The sequence below is a fragment of the Trifolium pratense genome, linkage group LG5 (assembly GCF_020283565.1).
Source record: "Trifolium pratense cultivar HEN17-A07 linkage group LG5, ARS_RC_1.1, whole genome shotgun sequence".
NCBI lineage: Eukaryota > Viridiplantae > Streptophyta > Magnoliopsida > Fabales > Fabaceae > Trifolium > Trifolium pratense.
This window is the reverse complement of record NC_060063.1, coordinates 31,571,036-31,595,348: the sequence shown is the minus strand read 5'-3', so window position 1 is coordinate 31,595,348 and position 24,313 is coordinate 31,571,036. Positions and strand designations below refer to the sequence as shown.

Genomic DNA, 24,313 nt, shown 5'->3' with positions numbered 1-24,313 from the left:
ACATGAAAGATCAATATAAGTACCATGGTAGCAAAAGAAGAAGCAAATAGAGAATATCTTATAAGTACCATGGTAGCAAAAGAAGAAGCAAATACTTAGAGAATATTCATATAAATATTATAATAAATAAACAAACATTTTTTCACCTTGCCAAAGAGTAAAAGTAATGCGATTGACAAAGGTAGATAAAATTTCAACGGAGTACTCCTTCCTAAGATAACAAAAACATCAAGGTGTTAAATATCAGAATGCACCGGATCACAAAATAAGAAGTAAAACAAATGATTGACAATTAAATCCAAAGATCTATGGTACAATGTTAAAGTAAAATAAATAATAAATAATGAAATAAAAATACATTTTTATGTAAGAGCTAATTACCTTTAAACAAAACCCTCCTATTTCGGCATCATGCAAATGCAATTGTATAAAGAGGATGTCCATTTAAGTAGAAATGCAAATGCAATTGTAATAACAAATTGTTGTTACCAATTAATTGATGGAAAAGGAAGAGTTAGTGGCGGTTACTGATTAATATAATTGAAAGGTTGATGTATTATATGTATGTATTATTATATGAGAGAGTTTAGAAAGTAAGAAAACAAATAGGTAGTAATTATTTTCGTAAATAAAGAAGATTCGATGCAAGATAACTCTTGACCTTATGTATTCTTTCCATTAAGTTGATATCATTAGCCATATTTATTCTTTTTTATTTATTTTAAAGATGACACATCATCATCATAATAGTATGAGAGATGACATATAAGCATCAACTTAAGCTTAGAAAAAAAGAAAAAAGAGAAGCTTTGTTAGGCTGCCACATCAGCAAAAAAAATTTGCTTTACAATTATAGATAGATACGGATATCCTAGAAGATTTCATCAAGCAATCTACACTCCTGCTCCCTTTGATGTTGAAACAAAAGCAGAGTGGAGAGAAAAGAAGAAGATTACAAGCTTGATAGCTCATACATCCTTAAGAGCTTCTTCAAGGGAGGTTTGGTACTTTTATAGTGGTTGTTCTAAACATATGACAGGAGTTGAAAAATATCTTGAAAACTTAAAGTCATATGCTACAAGTTTTGTAATATTTGGAGATGGAGCCAAATGAGAAATTAAAGGAATTGGTAAGCTGTCAAACAATGGTTTACCAAACCTAGACAATTTTTTCTAGTAAAAGGACTCAAAGCAAATCTAATCAGTATCAGTCAACTTTGTGATCAAGGCATGAAGGTAAACTTCACAAAATCTGAATGCCTAGTTACAAATGATGAAGGTGATCTTTTGATGAAGGGTGTAAGATCTAAGGATAATTGATATCTCTGGGTTCCACAAGAAGAAAACAACTTGTCCACTTGTTTGATCGGCAAAGAAGATGAGGTAAAATTATGGCATCAAAAACTTGGCCATTTACATCTGAAAGGCATGAAGAAAGCTATAGCTGAGGAAGCAATCAGAGGTCTTCCCAAACTCAAAATTGAGGAAGGAAGTATTTGTGGTGAATGTCAAATTGGTAAGCAAACAAAGATGTCGCATCCAAAGTTACAACATCTTACCACCACAAGAGTTTTAGAATTGTTACACATGACTCTAATGGGTCCAACACAAGTGGAAAGTCTTGGAGGAAAAAGATATGCTTTTGTCATGGTAGATGACTTCTCAAGGTTCACATGGATTGAGTTTCTGAAAGAAAATTCAGACAGTTTTCAGGCATTCAAAGAACTATGTCTACAACTTCAAAGAGAGAAAAACACTGTCATTGTAAGAATAAGAAGTGATCAGGAAAGGAGTTTGAAAATGCAAGCTTTCTTGAATTTTGTGTCTCTGAAGGGATCAAACATGGATTATCATCTCTAATCACACCTCAACAAAATGGTGTGGTAGAAAGGAAGAATAGAACTATTCAAGAATCATCCAGAGTAATGTTACATGCTAAACATCTTCCATACCATTTTTGGGCTAAAGCTATGCACACAGCTTGTTACATTCACAACCGTGTTACTCTCAGAACTAGAACCTCCACTACATTATATGAACTGTGGAAAGGAAGAAAATCTACTGTCAAACATTTTCATGTGTTTGGAAGTAAGTGTTACATCTCAACTGACAGAGAACACAGAAGGAAGATGGATCCTAAAAGTGAAGAAGGGATATTTCTCGAGTATTCAACAAATAGCAGAGCGTATAGAGTTTATAACATAAGAACCAAGGTCATTGTTGAATCTATCAATGTTGTGATAGATGATTCAACATCTGCCAAGACTTCAGATGATGAAGAAGATGTTGCAACATCTTTGCCAACATCAGATGCTACTGCAGCAGAAGCTGAATCAGATTCAGATGATGAAACTACTGATCCTACATCTGGTCCAGTCAACAAAGTTCCATCAATAAGGATACAGAGGAATCATCCCAAAGATCTCATCATTGGAAATCCTAATCAGGGATTGCTACTAGAAGATCAAATGAAGTTGTTACAAACTCTTGCTTTGTGTCCAAAATTGAATCTAAAAATGTGAAGGAAGTCCTCACTGATGAGTTTTGGATAGAAGCCATGCAAGATGAATTGACCCAATTCAGGAGAAGTGATGTGTGGGATCTTGTTCCAAGACCAAATTATGTTAATGTCATTGGCACAAAATGGGTGTTCAAGAACAAATCTGATGAAAATGGTGTTGTTACAAGGAAGAAAGCTAGAATAGTAGCTCAAGGATATACTCAAGTGGAAGCACTTGACTTTGATGAAACATTTGTTCCAGTCGCAATATTGGAATCTATAAGGCTACTTCTTTGTATAGCATGCATTCTTAAATTCAAGCTATATCAAATGGATGTTAAGAGTGCCTTTCTAAATGGGTACTTACATGAGGAAGTTTATGTGGAGCAACCAAAAGGATTCATAGATCATGCCCATCCTGATCATGTCTACAAATTAAAGAAAGCTTTATATGGGCTGAAGCAGGCTCCAAGGGCATGGTATGAAAGATTGACAAATTTTCTTGTTAGTCAAGGCTACAGAAAGGATGGTAATGACAAAACTCTGTTTGTTAAAGAGAATAAAGGAAAGCTGGTGATTGCTCAAATCTATGTTGATGACATAGTGTTTGGGGGAATGTATGAAGAAATGGTGCAACATTTTGTCCAACAAATGCAGGTGAATTAACCTACTACCTTGGTCTGCAAGTCAAATAGATGGAAGATACCATATTTGTTTCTCAAAGCAAGTATGCAAAGAATATGGTCAAAAAATTTGGAATGGATAATGCAGCTCATAAAAGAACACCAACTGCCACTCATTTGAAGCTAACTAAGGATGAGAAAGGCATTGATGTTGATCAAAGTTTGTACAGAAGCATGATCGGTAGTCTTTTGTATCTCACAACAAGTAGATCTGACATCACTTTTGCTATCAGTGTTTGTGCAAGATATCAGGCCAAACCAAAGATGAGCCACCATGTACAAGTTAAAAGGATCTTGAAGTATGTTAATGGCACCAGTGACTATGAAATTTTGTACTCACAGACTAAAAACTCTACCTTGGTAGGGTATTGTGATGCTGATTGGACAGGAAGTGCTGATGATAGGAAAAGTACATCTGGAGGTTGTTTCTTTCTGGGTGACAATCTTATTTCATGGTTCAGCAAGAAACAAAATTGTGTGTCTCTATCTACTGCTGAGGCTGAATACATAGCTGCAGGGACAATTGTTCTCAACTGTTGTGGATGAAGCAAATGCTGAAGGAATATAATGTTGAGCAAGATGTCATGACATTATATTGTAACAATCTGAGTGCAATAAACATTTCAAAAAATCTTGTTCAACACTCAAGGACTAAGCATATTGACATTAGGCATCACTTCATCAGAGATCTAGTGGAAGAAAATTGTGTGGAACTAAAGCATGTTACTACAAATGAGCAGTTAGCAGATATTTTCTCAAAAGCTCTTGATGCAAATCAGTTTGAACTTTTGAGGGGAAAATTAGGAATTTGTTTGCATGAGGATTTATAGCAATTATTGAAAAGGTGGCGTGCAACAGTTATTTCGTTCTCTCTCCATTTAGTGGTGCACAATATTTTAGGGAATCATACCAAAACCTTCCATAATCTTCTCTCCACAATCCCTCATCTACCACACGCTACCATCATTACTTTTCATATCTCCAAAAACACAAAAATTTCTCACATCACATCTCATACTCCCAAACACTCTCGCACATCCTTAACCACTCAAAACCTCATGAGATCGCCGGTGAGGGACTGAGTGACGTTTGAGAATCAAGAATAGCCAATGATGTTTCAAAATCTCTCTACTTTCCACAGAGCAATATCGTTGAAGTCAGTCTCAAAAAATGCAATTTGTATTTCCTTTTTAAAATATCAAAGGAAATATCACCCTATAAATTTAACAAGACACATCAACTTATGTGACCATTTACAATGAAAGTAGATATATAACATTACCTCATTCTAAGATATGCTAATCAAAAGTTTTATTTCAAAAACTCAAGTTCACAACCAGCTACATTCAAATAAGCGCTTAAGTTAAGAACCAAAGAATTTCTCTAATCCACCAGAGTGGGGGAACGAGAGAATCTCTCTAAATTAATTTCTATTTCGGTAGTACAACTCGCTAAATTAAATAGGAAGAGAGTAACCACAAACTCACCGCCACATCCCTCAATAGTAAGTTGTTAATTTCACTCTCAACATGTAATTTAAGTCATAAAACATTAGTCATATATTTATATATTATATTAACAACAGCCCACAACCATGAGTGAGATAAGAAATCAAGTATCTAAGTCAATCCCCAAACATTACTATCAAATGCAAGGTCATTATTGAAATTTTACAATTTACCAAATGGGACCACATGTGCAGAATAGTTATTGAATGACAACACAGTCATCTCATTATCTTAAACAAAATGAAACTTCTAATAGCTTAATACACTAACAAAAAAAAAAAGGATGAATGAATACTAATAAACTAGCAGTGCAAAAATAATAAGCTTATTTTAAAAGTATGTAAATTTTTTTCGAAATAGAAAAGCTAATAGTTTAAATAAGCAGCAACATAAGTAGACAAATAAATGGTTGCATTAAAAAAAAAAAAACCCAAATTCATATTTTTCACGAAAACCCTAGAAATAGAGTTTACTAACAAATAAATGGGAAATATGAAGGATCTTTGAATCTGATGTAGTGATGTGGTTGATGGTGGCGGCTAGGCGAGGTCGGAGATGAGCGAAACAGATGAGGTGTTGAGGTGTACAATGGAGATTATGTAATTTAAAGATGGTGGGTTGAGAAGCTTGCAGATGCGGTGGTGTGTGTTGGTTCTCCTGTTCCTGGAACGCTACCGACGGCAAGCTTTTATGGTGGATGTGAGAGTGGAGGTGGATCGAGAGACAGAGAGGGATGTAAAAAAATGTGATGGATATGAGTTTATTTTTGGTCAAAAGAGGAATTAGGATTGTAGTGTTTGTGGTGTTTGTATTTTTGGGTTTACTTTTATGTTGTAAATCCCATAAAAAGAAAATTATTTTGAAGAGTTTTACACTAATTTGTAGTGTGTTGGGTGAAATCTAAGAAAAATGCGAAAAGATTGAATTTTTCAAATGTGGGGTTTGAAAAAAATTGCTTTTTTGTTCTGGATTTTTTTTATGCTAGCACAATTGCTTTTCCTTGTTTCCTCTGCTTTTGGGTGTTCGGAGCAATCTTTAATGGTTTGAAAGAAGAAAGAAAAAAAAGAAAAAAAAAACAATCTATAATGGAAGTTGCTACCACGTTTTCAGAATGATTTATCAGATGGGTATGATACTTGGTGAAAGTTAAAGAAGATGAAAATTTGAGTTTTTTGACTTGTTCATAGAAGATTTGAGAATGTTAATCCATTCTCTAAAATGATCATTTTAGTCCGCCGCCATGTGGACACCCCAATAAGCATATGATGTGGTAGAAAAAGGACACATCATCAGAGTTAACATCGATTTAACGTTTTGTACCATTTTGACTAACGGAAGTACGAATCAAGGACTATAAAATTTTATTTGTTGATTCAAAGACTACTATGACATCGAGTGACACTTTCAGGGACGAAAGTGGTTGTTTACTCCCCAGCTTGAGTAAGAAATCTTGTACAAGCAGAAGACATTATCTTATCTTATGAGCGCGCGTGAATCTCTATATTATCTGTTACAAAGCACAAATTAAAAATTGTCTGTTGATTAAAGATTTGTTACAGAAGTTTGTTAACAAACTTATGTGTTAGATATGATTGGAATTCATAACTAACTTTTTTTTTTACGCACAAATTCATAACTAAGGAAAAGATTTATTTGAATCTTTATCTTATAAAGTTAGTTTAAAACAAAGTTTATTTTAAAACTAGAATCCTATCATGATGTAACTCAAACTCAAGCAAATCTCACGAGTTGCATCAACTATAAAAAAAAGACTCAACCCAACATATTCAGTACGAGCAAAAATTAAAGAATCTCTAGATTAGAACTAGTTACGAGTCAAAGGACTTGTGATCACTCACAAGCGATTACTTGTGCAGTTGCACAAGGGTGACCTCACTCTATAAGTTTAAAGCTATAGGTAATGTTGAATTAAGTTAATTCAGCATATCTTCGTGATAAAAGAGTTATGATTACTCGGATTAGGGGAGTGAACCTTTATGTAGAAGGTGCACTAGGATTAAGAAAAGTCATAAGCAACAATAGACTTTGTTGTTCGTTGTAAGACTAAATATTAATTCAGAGTAGTGGTCTTCCTTTCCTAGATTGATATCCCCCAAAGTAGGTTTAGTTTCACCGGACTAGGTTAACAATTACTTGTGTCCTTTACTTGCTTTCACTATTTATTCATGCATCATAATTGTTATACACGTTGTCTTAGACATCATACAAAAAGAACAATTGTCCCAAACAACGTGTAACACATCTGTCTCTTGAAGAACATAATTTCATGCATCTCTTCCACTTATTTTATCTGTCTCACAAACTAAATGTGCATTTACTGATTTCCCTACTTTTGTTATTGCATGTTTACCATATAAGTTGGTTATTCCTCCTAAGCCACCAAATTTTTTACTAATATTCAAGTTCAATTCACTTGCTATTTACGTTTTCCTATTTCATGTGTTTGTAATGCCGAAAGGACGCCACCGAAATCACTAGACATGGGAGCTACAATTGCACATTGACCCCTCGGGTGTGTTCTTTCCTTACTCTTATTTTATACTCGTTGTTTGCATTGAGGACAATGTTTGATTTAAGTGTGTGTGAAAAACCTTTTAGTTTTAGTTTTTATAAAGAAAAAAATATATAAAAAAAATAAAAAATTTGCATGCATGCAATTGTGAGTAATTTCATTGTTCTAGGCCTAGAGTTGTATGTCATGATAAAGGATAACTTCTTTGCTTTCGCAGTGTGATAAGCTGACTTTATACTAGATCGTTCATCATTTGTGATAGCCTTGTGAGTTTTTGAACTTTGAGCAATTCGTTATTAAATTTTTTGAACTCGGCTTCTCTACAAACCAAGAAGTGACATCGTCTTCTATTATTTTTAAGGGTATACATGGATTGGGCAAATTCGGTCGATCCGATCAAATCCACCCAATCCAACCCAAAAATGTGGGTTGGGCCGGATTATTGGGTGGGTATGAATTTCAAAATGAAAAATCCCATTAAAAAAAAAAATAGGTTTTGGGAAAAATCGAATCCAACCCAAAAAACCCACTGATACTATAAATTTGTAATGATATGATTTTTTAAAATAATTTAAATGTAGATAACAAAATTTTTCTTTTGCAATTTGAGCATTAAAAGGGAAATGTCATAGATTCAATACTCTAATTTCCAAGACAAGTTGGATGTGTATTTATTCCAAACGGCAAATGCATTCCATACATCAAAATTTTAACAATTCTCTGATCATCTCCTTCGAGTCTTCACTCTACAACTTATTTTTGTCATTTAAAAGTAGTAGTGCTAAAACATATCATTTTTTGATAATAGTGAAATAGGTTGTTTTTATGAAGAAGAAAAAATATGATGATATTATGATTCTAAGAATATACTCAAAATATGTTACACTATTTTTTAAGAAATCAAAAAGATTGAGTTATTTTTATGAAAAAAATATGATGATTCGTCATTTAGTATTTAATATTAAAAAAATAAAATAAAAAATTTGGGTAACCCAAAAATAAGTGGGTTTACCCAACCCGGCCCAATACTAAAGTGAGTGGTTAATTTACTCGACCCAATCCGAAGTACTCCATATGGTTCGGATTTTAGTATATCAACTTTTTGAGACTTATTGGCGGTCTAAACCGTCAGTTTATGTTTCTACTGCAAATTAAAAAAAAGTACCATTTTTCTGCCTTTTTGCATCGATTGGTTATTATTATTATTATTATTATTATTATTATTATTATTATTATTATTATTATTATTATTATTATTATTATTATTATTATTATTATTATTATTATTATTATTTGATGGAAGATGGAAGAGTGGTCACAGAGAAAGGCCAAGAGCAATTTCAACCATTGTTGCAAATGAAGAGATCCAAAGTTTAATTATAACTTCCATATCTAAACTTTGGCGTTAGTAAAACGAATATCACATACTTTGGCTTTAGGAAAACAAATATCACATGTTGGAGTTTGGATCCAAACATAAAGAGACACAACAATATCATATGTTAGAGGGAGCTCAACGAAAACGAATATGATACTCACTACTCAGATCTAAAAAAACATAGATCTAAAAACGTAAATCTAAAAACACATATCATAGATGGACTTGTGGTGATTGCAAACTACTCCAAAAAATGATGTAATGGTGAATAAGGTGAAAAAAGAGGAAGTAAGTAAGGTGGAGTGGTGGTGGTGGTGTGGATTTGGAGGGGTTAGGGCGGTGTGGATTTGGTGGTGGTGCGTGGATTTGGAAAGTGAAAAGGTTTGAGAGGAGACTGCAGAGAGACATGAGAGCTTCAGTTTTTGAGAGAGAAATGAGATTATGTTTTGATTTTGAGAGAGAAATGAGGGATTTGGATTCTGTGCAGTTGACTGCACTGCAGTCACTAAATCTGGACCGTCCGATCAAGATCAGACGGCTCAGATTTAAGATCAGATTTTAATTATAAAATTGATCTTAAACTTTGGACTGTCTGATCTTGAGCAGACGGACTGGACGTAGCCGACTGCACTGCGGTCACTAAATTCATGACTGCAGTGAACCCAAATCCAGAAATGAGAGATATGCTTTGGTATTGGTATTACTAGTACACAAGTCACGTGGATCTTCTATTCTATCACAACACAACTCACAAGAGAAAATAATAATTTGTTTTTTTGTTTACTGTTCTTTTTTGCTTTTGACGGTTTGAGCCGTCAGTATGTTAGCATGCCAGCATAAATACAGCCGGTTTAGGCCGCCACTAAATTTAAGGCGGCTTAGACCGCCACTAAGTTACAAGTTAATTCAAAAAAAAATAAATTTATTGTTTTGAGGGTTTTTCTCATTTATTGGCGGCTTAGGCTGCCAGAAATTTATAAAGGGCTTAAACCGCCGATAAATGTTTATTGAATCCGTCAATAAATTGATGTTTTCTTGTAGTGTTTGGTCAAACTCAACCCAATCCAGCCCATCTACACCACTAATTATTTTGTTCACAAATATTGCCTTAGTGCCATAATGAAAACAAATTACTATACTATACTATACGATAACTGAATGTTAATTACAGAACATAATTAAGCGTCCAAGCTATATATTATTCCCTATTGCTATTGAACCCTGATGGATTAATTTGTTTGTTAACTAAACAAAATTTACAACATGAGAACTATATCTATGCATATATATATATTCATATATAGAAAAGGACACATTAATATGAAACTTGGAAAGAAAAGAGTAATTAAAAACAAAAGGAAATGTCAAAACTCAAATACCAAATGTGTGTGTGTGTGTGACCAATATATATCCATTTTAATTAGAATCCTTTCTTTACTTTATTGGTAGCATTAATCAAGTTGGGTTGTTTCTGTCCAACATCAGCTGCTTCTTCCCATGTTTCTTCTTCTACTTCTATCCATTCATCCCTCACCATATAGTGTTGTTGATAGTATCTAAATGCCACAAATAGCACGAACACTGCATTTTAACATAACACCATACCATACATTAATCACTACTAGTATACATATATGTATTGTATCTTCAAACTAAGATTATCAATACATATAATATCATGCAAATCAAATAATAAAAGAATTTATTACCAGCCCAAATGCGAGCAACAACCGATGACAAATTCCATACAAGACCGAAGATGCCAAGAGCCACGGCTTTCTTGTGAGTGCATGAATCCCATGCATCTCGAAATCGACGAATCCAAAAATTTGCTTCATCACATCAATTAAATTCAAAGTAATATTTATTAGATTTATCACAATAATTAATGAGTTTTTCTTTTGATGACTACTGGACTGGGCAATGGACTAAAAGGAAATTAACTAGGCCCAATAAATCCAAGATTGCAAAAACCCAATCAAAGGTAATCCATAAAACTCGAAAGACAAGAGGGCGAAATAAAGTCACGTGGCGCTAACGATTCAAGAGGATGTGTCGCGCCAAAATATATTCTCCTCCAAGACTCTCAACTGCTTAGCTTCACATGGAAGAAATCATCACCCCAATGACCTTCCATAGCTTGGGGACGAAGGAAAGAATAACCACCCCTATTTTCACGGGAGCTCGCCGGAGAAGACGGTGGTGGCCGAAGAATTAGGAAATCAAACTTGGAGAAGAAGGAATTCACAGGCTATAAATAGCTTCGCATATTCATTGTAAAGGACAACGGTCTATCATTAATCAAAACTTATGTAATTTTATTCTTACATTATTAATTAATAATATAACTCCCCTTGAGTGTTCACCATAACATTTTGGCGCCCACCATGGGGCTGAGGTAAAACGTTTTTCCCAGCCTACCACATCAACCTAGACGAAAGGACGAACATCTTCACATGGCTGGAGATCATAATAATCATGATAGCTCTAACGCCACAACCTTGCAAGTTGCCGTCCTAGAGATTTGACGTTTGCAGTCCCAAATGGCGGCCATTGAGGCAGAGAGAGCGGAAGAGTGTGAGAGAGCAAAAAGAGCTTCCGAAGAGGAAGAAGGTGTTGTTGACTCTCAACCTCTAGCACAACACCTATGAGACACTCAAGTCCTAGAAGGTATCAAGGTCCCTCACCTTCCTTCTTTCGATGGAAAAACAGACCCATTAGAACACCTAATGGCAGTAGGCACGCAAACTGCCATAATAAATGCCCCAGAGCATTTAAAGTGCAAGTTATTGTCTGGAACGTTCAAGGACGCAGCGTTGCGCTGGGACATGAATCTTCCAAAAAATTCTATTGAAAGTTATGTTGACTTCTACAAGAAATTCATCCATCAATTTGCTGGATCAAAACACGTGAAAGTCACATCAACCAGCCTCTTTTCAATTCGCCAAAGCCACGTATAGTCATTGTGTGATTACTTGGCAAGATTTAGCGAAGTCGCCATAAAGGTTTCGAATCCTAACCAAGAAATTTTCATAGAAGCTTTCCATAATGGGCTGAGGGCAGGACACTTTAACGAATCCCTGGCCCAAAAGCCTGCGTCTTCAATGCAAGAAATTAACAAAATAGCAGAATGCTACATCAAGGGAGAAGAAAGTAACGCAGAGAAAAGACAGAGCTATGCCAAGGAAAAGGAATATGTTAACCGTCATGGAAAGGCTCCTGACCATCAACGACAAATGTATGGGGGCCAACAAGAGGCGTCATGGCAAAGACGCCAGGGAAAGCCTTATTACCAACCACCAAGGCGCGAAGTCAAAGACTATCCCACATTCAGGGAGTACACGCCTTTGAACAAAACCAAAGTGCATGTATTGAAAGAAATTCTCGCTGCCGGATTAGCCAACCTTCCTCCTACTAGAGAGAAGGGCACTTTGATGGGATCTGACGGCGATTCTTGGTGCGCATATCATCGTTGTAAAGGACACACGACATAGAAGTGGCTCCGGCTAAGAGATCTTATTGAGGAATTAATTAAAAGCGGACACTTAAGAAAGTTTATTGAGGATGCAACGTAAGGACGAGTCGTTGTGCCCAAAGTTCCTAGGGGAGAATAGTGGGATTCACCTCAGGGCAGAGAGGAGCCTCCCAAAGCGAGAGTCTCCGTGGAGGCGAGTCTAATTATGCTAGGAAGCGATAAGTTCGACGCGCCATTTCCGAAACATACCTCATCAGGCACCCACCTTTCCCATCTATTCCTGATTTGTCTTTCACAGCAGAGGACAGTCAAGGAATTGCGCCACATGATGATGACCTTCTATTCATACAAGTCCATATCCTAAACTGTGATGTGAAAAAGGGTCCTAATAGATTTCGGCAGTTCTGCGGACATCATGTATTGGGAAACCTTTAAGGCCATGCAATTAGCAGAGGAACAGTTACAACAATATATGGGAACTTTGGTTGGATTTTCTAGAGAACAAGTGGATGTGATGGGATATGCTTCACTACTCACAACTTTCGGAGATAAAGATAATGCCAAGACCATCAAGGTCCGTTATTTAGTGGTCAAAACCCCATTCACCTCTTATAAGATCATCATTGGGAGGCCAACATTCAATGTTTTAGGCGTCGTCGTGTCAACGTTGTATCTTTCGATGAAGTGTCCCCTAGATAATGGGGGAGTGGGGATTGTTAGAGGTGATCAGTTATTAGCCAAACGATGTTACGAATCCAGTTTGAAGATAAGGCATAGAACTTCCAATTCAGGGTCTACGCCTCAACAAAAGCAAACCCCGAGACAGGGCATCATAAATGTGATAGAAATTGCAGACATGGATCCCTGGGAGGAATTTCAGGACAAGAGAGTAAGCCCCATTGAGGAGTTAGAGCAGGTGCAGATTGGCGAAGAGCCTCACCAAACAACAAATTTGGGAACGGCTTTGTCGCACACAGAAAGGGAAAATATAATGAAAATCCTGAAAAAGAACGTTGATCTTTTTGCATGGAAACCCTCTGACATGTCAGGGATAGATGAAAGCGTTATCACGCATAAGTTGTCAATATCACCCAGCATTAAACCAGGCGAGCTGCGATAGCGGAGGAGGTAGCAAAGTTGAAAGAAGTAGGTTTCATCGTAGAAATAAAGTATCCATCTTGGTTGGCCAACGTGGTCATGGTAAAGAAAGCTAACAGAGAGTGGAGAATGTGTGTGGATTTCACGGATCTGAACAAGGCGTGTCCAAAGGACCCCTACCCGTTGCCTAACATTGATAGGTTAATAGATGGCGCCTTCGTGTGCAAGATGCTAAGTTTCATGGATGCTTATTCTGGATACAATCAAATCAGAATGAATCCCATAGACGCTTCGCATACGACCTTTATGTCCAATACTTGCAATTATTACTATAATGTCATGCCATTTGGTTTAAAGAACGCAGGGGCGACATATCAAAGGCTAATGGACAGAGTCTTTGCTGAGCAAATAGGGAAAAATCTGGAAGTATATATTGATGACATGGTGGTAAAAACAATGGAGGAGGGCGAGCACGACCAAGACTTGGATGACATTTTGAACTCAGTTAGGAAATACAACATGAGGTTGAACCCTGCAAAATGCTCTTTTGGTGTGCAAGCAGGAAAATTTTTGGGCTTCATGCTTACCAACAGAGGGATAGAGGCGAATCCTGAGAAATGTCAAGCTATAATTGATATGAGAAGCCCTTCTTCTGTGAAGGAAGTCCAACAATTGACAGGAAGGATAGCAGTTTTGTCCAGATTTTTGTCGTGTGCAGGCGAGAAGGCTTTTCACTTCTTCACATCTTTAAAGAGAAGTGAGAGATTCTCATGGACTCCTCAATGCGAGGAAGCATTCATGCAGCTGAAGGAATTTATAGCGTCACCTCTAATCCTGACACGTCCAATACCAGACAATATTCTTTACCTTTATCTAGCAGTTTCTGATAGAGCCTTAAGCTCAGTGTTAGTTCAAGAAGTAGAGGGCGAGGAGAAACCCATTTATTTCGTTAGTAGAACCCTAAGAGGAGCAGAAGCGAGGTATCAAAGGATAGAAAGGAATTCACAGGCTATAAATAGCTTCGCATATTCATTGTAAAGGACAACGGTCTATCATTAATCAAAACTTATGTAAATTTTATTCTTACATTATTAATAATATAACCCCTTGAATGTTCATCAGAACAACTACAATATTAATCAATGAGTACGTCACTTTATAAGAGCATTATTTTTGTAAAGTGATTTTTAAGTACATATAAAAGTGAAATTACATAGCAACACAATTGACTTTCATTGGACATTTGAATTGATTTATTTGAAAAAACTGATATATAAGTCCGGAATTGATTTATTATTGACTTTCACATATTTTTTTCCGCAATCATGAGATTAAGATATTAGTGGTCTTCTTATTACCGTTTGATTTTGATCAAACAGTTTAAAAAAATAAGATTTAATCTTAATTTCAATTTTTATTTTATAATTTCAAAAATATACATCTTCAACCACAATCGTCTAATTTTGATTGAAAAGTCACCAACATGTACGTCACTACGGGATTTTGAACTGCAGTAAATCTTGTCTTACGTTCATATATGTATCAAAGCCTAACCTAACTAATCTAAGGCAAGGCATGGGTTTTAGACTTCTACTAGTACTACAAAATTTTATATAAAAAAAAGTTAACAAAAAAAGAAAGGATTTGTCTACTAAGTAGTACTACTAAAAAAAAGGCATGGAGTGTATCTTTAGAGTAGTTATTAAGAAGTTAAAAAAAATTACAGTTTTTATAAAAAAAAAAAGTCAATTTTTAATATTTCAAGATATTAAATACAAATTTTTTTCGTCAAAAAAAGAAAATACAAATTTTTTAAGATAAATTATTCTTTTTTAAATTCTTAACAATTACTCCCTCCGTCCTAAAATAATTATCACAATGGATCGTGTGCACTATTAATACAAACTACTTTGACCATATTTTTTTTACTAATGTATAAAAATAAATACTCCCTCCGGTCCTTTTCATAAGAAACACTTTGGGAAAAAAAAAATAGGTCATTTTTATAAGAAACTCTGACTAATTTTTAAATGTTTAATTTCACTTATGCCCCTATTTATTATGAGAGAAAATTTAAAAATAAGTAAGTCAGTTGAATTAAGAGTAATTAAATAAGGGTATATATGGAATAAATTTACATTCTTAGGAGGATTAAATGAAGATAACCATTTACAATATGTTTTTTTGGTCCGTGTAATTTTTTTAAATTATTCTTTATAAAAACGACCGGAGGGAGTATTAACAAATGTGCATTAGTCAAAAAAATTAATAGTAGTAATAATTTTCAAAATTGTGCGTCAATAAATGCGCATTGGTCAAATGCGACAATTATTTTGGGACGAAAGAAGATGACTTTGCTAAAGAAAAAATAAGAAGAAGAGTATTATTGACTTTGGGATCGGGACCACCAAGCATGTGGGGGACCATTATGTTATTATTATTACGATCCAAGAACTGTGCTCATTTCACTTTGAATATAAAAATCCAATTTTCAGACCAAAAAATGGGAGACCCAATGATAGTATAGAAAGATAAATGTGCCATTGGATAAAGAAAACCAAAGATGCTAATCCATGTGATGGACAGTAATTATGTTTCATAAAGATAAAAAAAGGAACTCAATTTTGTTTTCTAAAAAAAAAATATCTCAATTTGAAGTTTTTTTTTTTATTAATCCTTTCGTTCTCATAAAAAAAGAGACTCAATAATTAAAAATAGTTCTCATAAAAAATTAAACTAAGACCATCTCTAATGGTGCAGTACCTATTAAGTACTAATGATACTTATTAGGTACTACCATTGGAGCAATATTCATTTGAGTACATAATAAGTATTGGTTCTACGATAAGCATTAATACTCCATTGTGATGCTCTAAAAAATGAGTATCTCCATTGTGGATGCTCTAAGAGCATCACAATGGAGCTCCCCATTTTTTGGTACTTAATTGGGCTCACGTGTACACATCACTAATTTATAACTTTTTACTAGTAGTACCTAATAAGTAATCAATCCCTCCAACCCAACAATTCTTAAAAAGTTTTAAATAAGTCTCACCAATAACACTTCTAATCAATAACTCTACATCATTATAAATGGGTCCAACATAAAATGATATAGGTACTAAGTCTTATTTTAAAACTAGTACATATTAATTACAATTTTGATTTTGCTCCAATAAGAATACCTATCGGTTACTAGTAGTACTTAAAAAAATAAGAACCACCATTAAAGATGGTTCTTTCAAAAAAATAAGTTCTTTCAAACAATTCTTCTTCAAATGAATTTATTAAACCCTTGAACTTAATATTTTCAAAAAACATTCTTATTTTCAGACAATTTTTTTCTTTTTTTTTGGTACGTGACAATTTTTTTCTTTACAAATGAATCACTTATTATTAAATTAAGGGTTTAGTAATTTATCTTTACATCATTGGCCCCGCTAGATCTACAACATTACTACCATATAATATAAGATAAAGGACAAAACTTACATGCATTTCCATACATGCATTTCTTACTTTTCCACTCACAAAGAGGTGGTTATTTGTGTTTTTTCATTTTGAAAAAATAAAAGAAAATTACTTTTTAATAAAAAAAACTACCTCTTTGTGAGAGGAAAAGTAAGAAATGCATGTATGGAAATGCATGTAAGTTTTGTCCTAAGATAAATAAGGTCATCGGTACACGTAAAGAAATTGATTCTCAACATTTCCAATATTTTTTTATGTTTTTTCTTTTGATAAGCAACGTTTCCTATATCTTTGCATTCACAATATATTTTTTCCTTAAAAAAAAAAACTAGAAAATGTATTGAGAAAAAACTCAAATCTCATATAAACTCAAATAATATGTAAAGTTTTTTGTGAAGATGATTTTAGTCTCTACAATTATAATAATATTTTATTTTATTTTAGTATATTTTTATTGTTTATATTTTATCCCTGTAAATTTTTAATTTAACCCTAATATTGTCAGCGATGACCCGCGTATTGTATCACGTATGTATGGCGGCCAAAGTCCATGTGCAACATGGGCTGTGGCATAGGGCCTTTTAAAAATGAGACCTCCAAAATAAATTACAGGATGGTAGTATTATGAAGTAAGGGGTGTATAAAATTAATTATATTACAATATTGTAAAGCTCGGATCCAAATTTTCTAAAGGAAAAAAAAATAGGAATGGTAACAGATAAAAAGACCCAATTTTCTTAGTTTCAATATGATAATGTTTTTTTGTCCTATTTGTTTTAATTCAATTGGTTCAATATTGATAATTTATATGTTCACAAGAATAATTATTTTTTTTTATGTTCAATATTGATAATTTATATGTTCACAAGAATAATTTATATGTTCACAAGAAATTTATATGTTCACTTTTATATTTTGCACACAGACTCTAAAAGTTTGGAGACGCCGCTGCACTTATGACATTGAGGCTGAAAACAACGACTTCTGAATTTGCATAATTTGAACTAAAACTCTTTATAATCATATTAGGTTAAAATGCACTTTTTGTTAAGATTTCCATGGTTTGGAGAAAATGGAGAAAACTTTAGAAAGTCTTCAAGATAGTAAAAATCATAAGGGTTCATATTTGATAAAAGATGGTGAAAATAGTACAATGGTAGCTCTTATATGGAGCAATTTAGGGGTTAACTAACTAACCACCTAATAACAAACTCTAACAAACTAATATAAACTCTAATTAACTAATGGAAGATACTAGCTAATCACCATTATTCTTAACATCCTCCCTCAAACTCAACATTGGAAAATTTTCCAATTTGAGTTTGAATCACAATGAAAATACAAATGATTAACTATACTATAGTAACTAATGGAGAAATGAGGGTAAACTAGCAACAACAAAAAACATAGAACTGGTAGGAAAGTATGAGAGGCCCAGACTGCAGTTCAGCAAGGTTTTAGACCCAAGCCCAATAGAACAAAACAATTCTCCATCAGCAACTGGAAGCAAAAAAAACTTTTAAAATTCAAACGCAGTGTTTTTGCTCAAAACACAGCTTCTGACATCATTTCAAGCTCTTCCAACAGACCTATGCAAAACGCGGTGCTTTGATGTCATTTTCAAATAATCAGATTTCCAGTTGCGATTCCACATCAATTTTCTGCTCACATCCCTTTTGTAACAATGAACGACGCTAGTGAATTCACGGTGAGCGGCGGCGGCGATTTCCACCGGAATCAATACTCTAACATACTCTTCACTGCCACAAGCATCCACCATAAGAATTTGCTTAGACAGGAGAGAAAACGATCCAGGGCCAAAACAAATAAGGAATTCAAGGATTCCCTCTCTTGAAGCATTTCGTTGTTTCTGGAGGGATTGTGACAGTAAAAAACTAATTGAACGCATCAAACTCATCAGACGATTTCCACCGGGATAAAAAACAGTGACGGTGAATTCACCGGAAAATTCAACAGCTAAGACGATAATCAAACGAAAAATTAACAGCAGAGAAGATATCAAGGTTATCGTACCACCAAATGTTGCGACGGAAAGAGGTTCAACTCCACTGCCGGGATCGAAAACCGTTTCGACAGTGAGAATTGTGTTGTTGACGTGGTGAAGCAAGGAGCACATGTATAACGAAACAAGATTGAGATTAAAACGAACCGTATCTTCAAGAGCATGACTAACACAGGAGGTGATGGAGCGAATTTTGTTGCAAAAGGAATCGACTTCATGGATGATCTCCATCGATTTCTTGATCAATTCAGAAGAATATTCAACAAATGTTGAAAGAATGCTAAATTTCACAATAGGTTTCTTCTTCTCTAATTCTTTAACCTTCATTGTTGTATTCATGGATTATGAAGTTTCAGATATGTTGAAGGAGGCAAGGGAACATGCAATTTCCCCAATCTTGATCGCGCATCCTTCAATCTGTGGTTTAATGGCTTTGATCAACTTGATTGGAACGCTTTCAGAATGAAAATTTCCAAAACTGAAATTGAAACTGCTGTCTGATGTAATTGATTCAAGAACACAGGTTGAGGAACTTGAAATTTCATCTTCTGCTTCTGAAATTGAATTGCAAGAAGGTTCTTGAATATAGATTGAAGTTCGCAGTGGAGGAAGTGGCAAGAATTTCTTCTCCATCTTAGATTTCTTCCACAAGTGACAAAAAATGGAGTGAACCATTAGAAATGAAGGTGGAACAAAAAGTACGGTGTAAATTTCTTTATGATGAGCAATGGAGGAATTCTCCGGTACCGGTACAATGGCGGAAGCGGGACGAGTTCTCAGTGATCGAAACCGAGGCGATGATACCATGTTAAGATTTCCATGGTTTGGAGAAAATGGAGAAAACTTTAGAAATTCTTCAAGATAGTAAAAATCATAAGGGTTCTTATTTGATAAAAGATGGTGAAAATCGTACAATGGTAGCTCTTATATAGAGCAATTTAGGGGTTAACTAACTAACCACCTAATAACAAACTCTAACAAACTAATATAAACTCTAACTAACTAATGGAAGATACTAGCTAATCACCATTATTCTTAACACTTATAGTTATCCAATTTTTTAAAGAAATAAAGTCTTGATTCCCGAATTTTAAAATCCATAGTTTTGTTAGCAAAATTCTATATTTAAATATACTTATAGTCACTAAATTTTCTTAGGTTTTTAATCCCCGCACTATAATTGGAGAACTAAAACTTTAGAAAACTTCTCCAATTTTTAGTTACCCTTAATTAAAAATAAAGTTTTAGTTTTTCAATTTTATAATACTAAGCTATTTTATTAAAAAAAAAAATGAAAATTGAATGATTAAAAAGTCAAATTTTAAAATTAAAGAGCTAAAACTTTATTTTCTCGAAAATAAAGAGGCCAAAGTACATTTAAGCCATTATAGTATTATAGTCACTATCATCATATTTAAATATAGAATTTTGCTAACCAAAAAGAGCCTCCAATGTTAAGGAAATGCAAAAAAAAATAGAAAATTTAGTGTATGCTGTGCCGACACAAGGGTGTCTGTCTCACAATTCGTACTACAGTACGATCGGCTACTGTGGGCCCATGAAAGCACCGCACCGTTTAGTCTACGAGATACGTACACACATTCATTTCATTTGGATAGAACTTTTAGACGCGCACACATAAATTAAAAAAATTAAAAAATAATAATTTTTTTTTATGAAAAGATAAAATAAAATTGTCACATCAATTTTATATCACTTTAATTATTTTTTTTTTATTTTATTTTGCTCCATGTGAATGTGTCTAAGAAAAGTGTTTGTAATCTTCTTAAGAACAACTTAATGAGTTTTTTTTTATTTTATTTTTTATTTTTTATTTTTTCCTTAAATAAGTTTTAAGGATATATTGCATGTAAGTATGTATGTTTGCAGCTTAATAAATTCTTACCCGGTATTTTTCTTTCAGATTTTTTGACGCATATTTCTCCTCCAAAAAGTGTTTGTAACCTTCTTAATAACGACGTAATAAGAACTTTTTTCTATATATTTTTTGTTTTGTGAATCAAAGAAGTTAATAAAGTATAAAAGTTATATCAAACTGATGTTTGTTTTAATCAATTATAGTTAAAATAATTAATTGTAAAAAAATTATGTATGAGTCAGTCACAGGGAATAATGTTTGCAAAAAATTCAGGAAATTACCATAAGCAGTTAACTGTGCTGAATACGAAGAGCAGATCTTTGGTACGATAAAAACTCCAAAGAAGCCTGAAGATAGTTGAACACAACACAACAGGCATTTTGTCAGTAAAATGCAAAAAAAATATTATAAGTCCATTTGCAGAGTGAACAGACTTATACAGTAAGTACAATTTGAAAAAAAGTTACCGAATTTAGCCATCTTCCAAATTGTTATAAAACTGCCACATCTAGCCAAAATAAACAGCAAAACTGCCAACTGCAATTGATGCAGTAAAAATCGATTAAATGCAGTCACTAATTGATGCAGTCGAATCTTAAAACTATTTTTTATTTAATATAAAATTTGAAGTTGAAATATAAACCGTACGATTTTAAGAGTGTCGACTACATCCGTACGTTCTTCTATCTAAGCTACTAATGAAGTGTTCTTCAATGCCAAGATTAGAGTATATATAAAAAATTACCTTCATTGTGGTACCAGGATCTCCAGAGAAAAGAGCTTTAAGTTTTGATAAAAATTCATTCAAATAAGGTAGGACTAATTTCAGCATCCAAATTGCATCTTTTTCTCCTAGTACATAATTTGAGTCATCTATATCTATGACTCCCCTGTTGATCCCCAAAAGAGAATCAGTAAATAAGAAAATATAGTAACACCATGATTACACCAAATGTACCACTACTCTAATTTTTTTTTTTTTTTGTTTAACGGCAAATAACTTATTATTAATAAACGGTCTCTACATAAGACGAGCAGAGATCGGGAAAAGCGTAAGTTATTATTATTATTATTACCTGCAAATTAGGGATCTATAGAGGAAGATAACTGCAAGGTAGACAAGGCCTAAATAGGAGATTGCAGAAATAAGACTGCAACAAAAAGAAAGGGCAGAAAAACTTAAGTTATAGAGCTGTATAATTAAGATAAAATCTTTTTAGTGTAGATCGATTTCTAACCTCAAATTGATATCCCTTGCATAAGAAGATGAGATTATAATGAATGTTCCAATACCAAACACAAATGCTGATCTTGAAACATCTCTCCACATTATTAAATCCACTAAAAAAAAAAAAAGAGTCATGATAAATAAGAATTGAATGAAATTTTGTAACACAAATATCACATAATTAAAGATGAGAGAGTCACCTAGACTCTGCAACTTGCTTTGGGTTTGTGGAAAGCTAATATGTTCTTCTTCCTTTGGACCCGAATCTTTAAAATCTGTAACACAAACCATTATTATACAAATAATAATAATAATAATAATAAAAAAAAAAAATTGAAAGATTGAAACTGAAAAGTCCTTACTCGAATTTTGGTAAATTGTTGAGTTCCTTCTTATTGTAGGAGATTGGTTCTTCACTACAATAGGTACAGAAACTGATCTTGTTTCATTTTTGTGATGAAATCGCATTTGTGCATTGACAATTTTTTTTGGTTCTGATTCATTCACAACCTTCTTGTTTTCTTCTTGTTGATTCAAAACAACATTATTATTATTATTATTATTTTCTGGAATAGTAATTTCCTTCACATCATCATCATCATCATCAAAGCTCTCATTTTCCATAGCAATAATTTCAATCTCGTCGTCATTAATAACATGATCTTCTTCATCTGAATTCAATTGAACTCGATCCAACTCGGAATTCAACTTCCTCAATTCAATTGAATCAGTAGTAGTAGTAGTAGTAACAGACTCAGAAGGATTCTTGTTGATTGGATCTGATTTAATCTTTATCAATTCCTCTGCATCATCATCATCAGATCTTATCTTTCTCTGAAATTTATCAGCAATTTTTCTGTTCCGAATTGGAGTCTTGTTGTTGATTCCATCAGGTTTACCTTTGGAAAACTGAATTGGACTACATGTTTTTCTCTTTGAAGAGGTTCTTCTGAATCTAGAAGAATCACCAACAACATCTTGTTCAAGTTTTTGTTCTTGTGCTTTGAACACTTTGATTCCACCTTTAACTTGATCGTTTTTCATTCTGGTTTCCCAGACTGACCCTGCAGCAACCACACTTGTTCTTTTACTTTTACTGATGATATTCAATTCCATCGATCTTTTCACCAATTTATCTACTTTTTTACTTTAACTGTCAAATGGATAAGTGGATAGATAATAAGAGGCTTCAAGCTGAAGCAATGGAGGTTGGTGGGTGGGATCCCTTTATAGAAAGAAGAAAGAAAAAAAGATGAAGTAGGAAGCAACAGACAGTAGTAGTAATAGTAATAGTTGGTTGCTAGCTTTTACCTTTTTCTTTTTCTATTATCATCCATCACCGACCGAGGTAGGTAAATTTGGTGGGGTTAAATGATTGATTAGGGTGTTAATTTTTTAACTTCTCAAAAAAAATAACTCATTCTCAAAAAAAAATAATCATGAGACCTAAAAAATATGAAAATGTAATAGTTTATTCATTAAATTTAACTTCTAAATATAGTCATCACTCACACATTCAACAAAATATAGTATAAAATCTAAATAAGTTTTGAACAAATTCTAATTGCAACAAGATATATTTTTTTATTTTTAATTTTAACAAAAAAAAATATATGGTGTAGGAAAATTGAGCAAGTTTTTAATTTTTTTTTTCTCTCTAATAATCATAAGGGTTCTGGAGGGGTTCGAGAGGAGCGACCGCACAAGGCATCAAAATTTTAGGGACACCATTTTTTTCACTTAGTGTGCGTATATGCGTGCGTACACTCATGTGTGCGTGTTTGTGTCTTAAAATAAATAAATTAAATAATTATATTATATTTTAAAATGACTGTTTCTTGTGGGCTTGAAAGGACTGTGTTCCTGAAAATCTCTTTGGGCAACAGAAGAACAACCAGGCCCTTCAAAATAAAAACAATGTAAAGAAAACTCAGATCAATTTTTGTTTGTTTGTTTGTTTATAAAATGAATTAATTAATTTCATATGCATAACAGAAATAATACCAAACTAACTTACCTCCACTTAGCTAGAGAACAATTGGCTCTGAAGCTGGATTCAGTAATGCTTCTACAAAATAATAAAACAACTTTCTCTTCTGGACATCATCGACAGAGATAAATCCAGAGTACTGATGAAACCTAACTTTTGGTTGACCAGGTAAATTTCTCATCCTATCAGGTTCAGAAATCAATACTCGATGTCTCGATCTACTAAGTGTCGGCTCAAGAATGATCTGTGCAGTGTAAATAAACAAGCGGAAAATAAAAGTTGAGGGAAAGAGAATCAACACAAAGAGTTGTCCTGGTTCACCCCTAATCTTTGGGTTACGTCCATTCCCCACCACCCGTGAGTTTATCCACTAGAATCACTTAAAGGTTACAGATCCAAGATCTACAATTCTTCCTTGATCTTGACCTAAGATCATCAATTACCAAAGCTCCTAGAGCTTTACACTTTCCTAGTCACGTTGACTAAAACATTCAATCAATAGTCACGTATTGACTTGAGCTATTACAATATGATTGATTTGGTTCTAA

General features: G+C 33.7%; 1 protein-coding gene across 2 annotated transcripts; it reads right to left on the bottom strand.

Moving 5' to 3' along the window:
* Positions 1-9,718: 9,718 nt before the first annotated feature.
* On the bottom strand, positions 9,719-23,111 carry LOC123882836 (reticulon-like protein B21). 2 transcript variants are annotated; one of them, XM_045931462.1, is made up of 9 exons: positions 22,138-23,111; positions 21,976-22,050; positions 21,786-21,888; positions 21,624-21,698; positions 21,293-21,437; positions 21,015-21,084; positions 20,829-20,894; positions 10,311-10,433; positions 9,719-10,182 (listed from the first exon to the last, which is right to left on the bottom strand). In XM_045931462.1, the coding sequence occupies exons 1-9, from the start codon at positions 22,889-22,891 to the stop codon at positions 10,022-10,024; spliced, it is 1,572 nt and encodes a 523-aa protein (XP_045787418.1). In that variant the 5' UTR covers positions 22,892-23,111; the 3' UTR covers positions 9,719-10,021. The 2 variants fall into 2 exon arrangements, with proteins under 2 accessions (XP_045787418.1, XP_045787419.1); XM_045931463.1 differs by lacking the exons at positions 9,719-10,182; positions 10,311-10,433 and adding an exon at positions 20,515-20,633.
* Positions 23,112-24,313: the final 1,202 nt, after the last annotated feature.

Coding starts and splice junctions, on each gene's coding strand:
- LOC123882836 (XM_045931462.1), bottom strand. CDS start 22,891: ATGGAATTGAATATCATCAGTAAAAGTAAAAGAACAAGTGTGGTTGCT. Junction 21,889..21,975: donor AAGCAAGTTGCAGAGTCTAG/GTGACTCTCTCA, acceptor TTTTTTTTTTAG/TGGATTTAATAATGTGGAGA. Junction 21,699..21,785: donor GCAAGGGATATCAATTTGAG/GTTAGAAATCGA, acceptor TTTTTGTTGCAG/TCTTATTTCTGCAATCTCCT.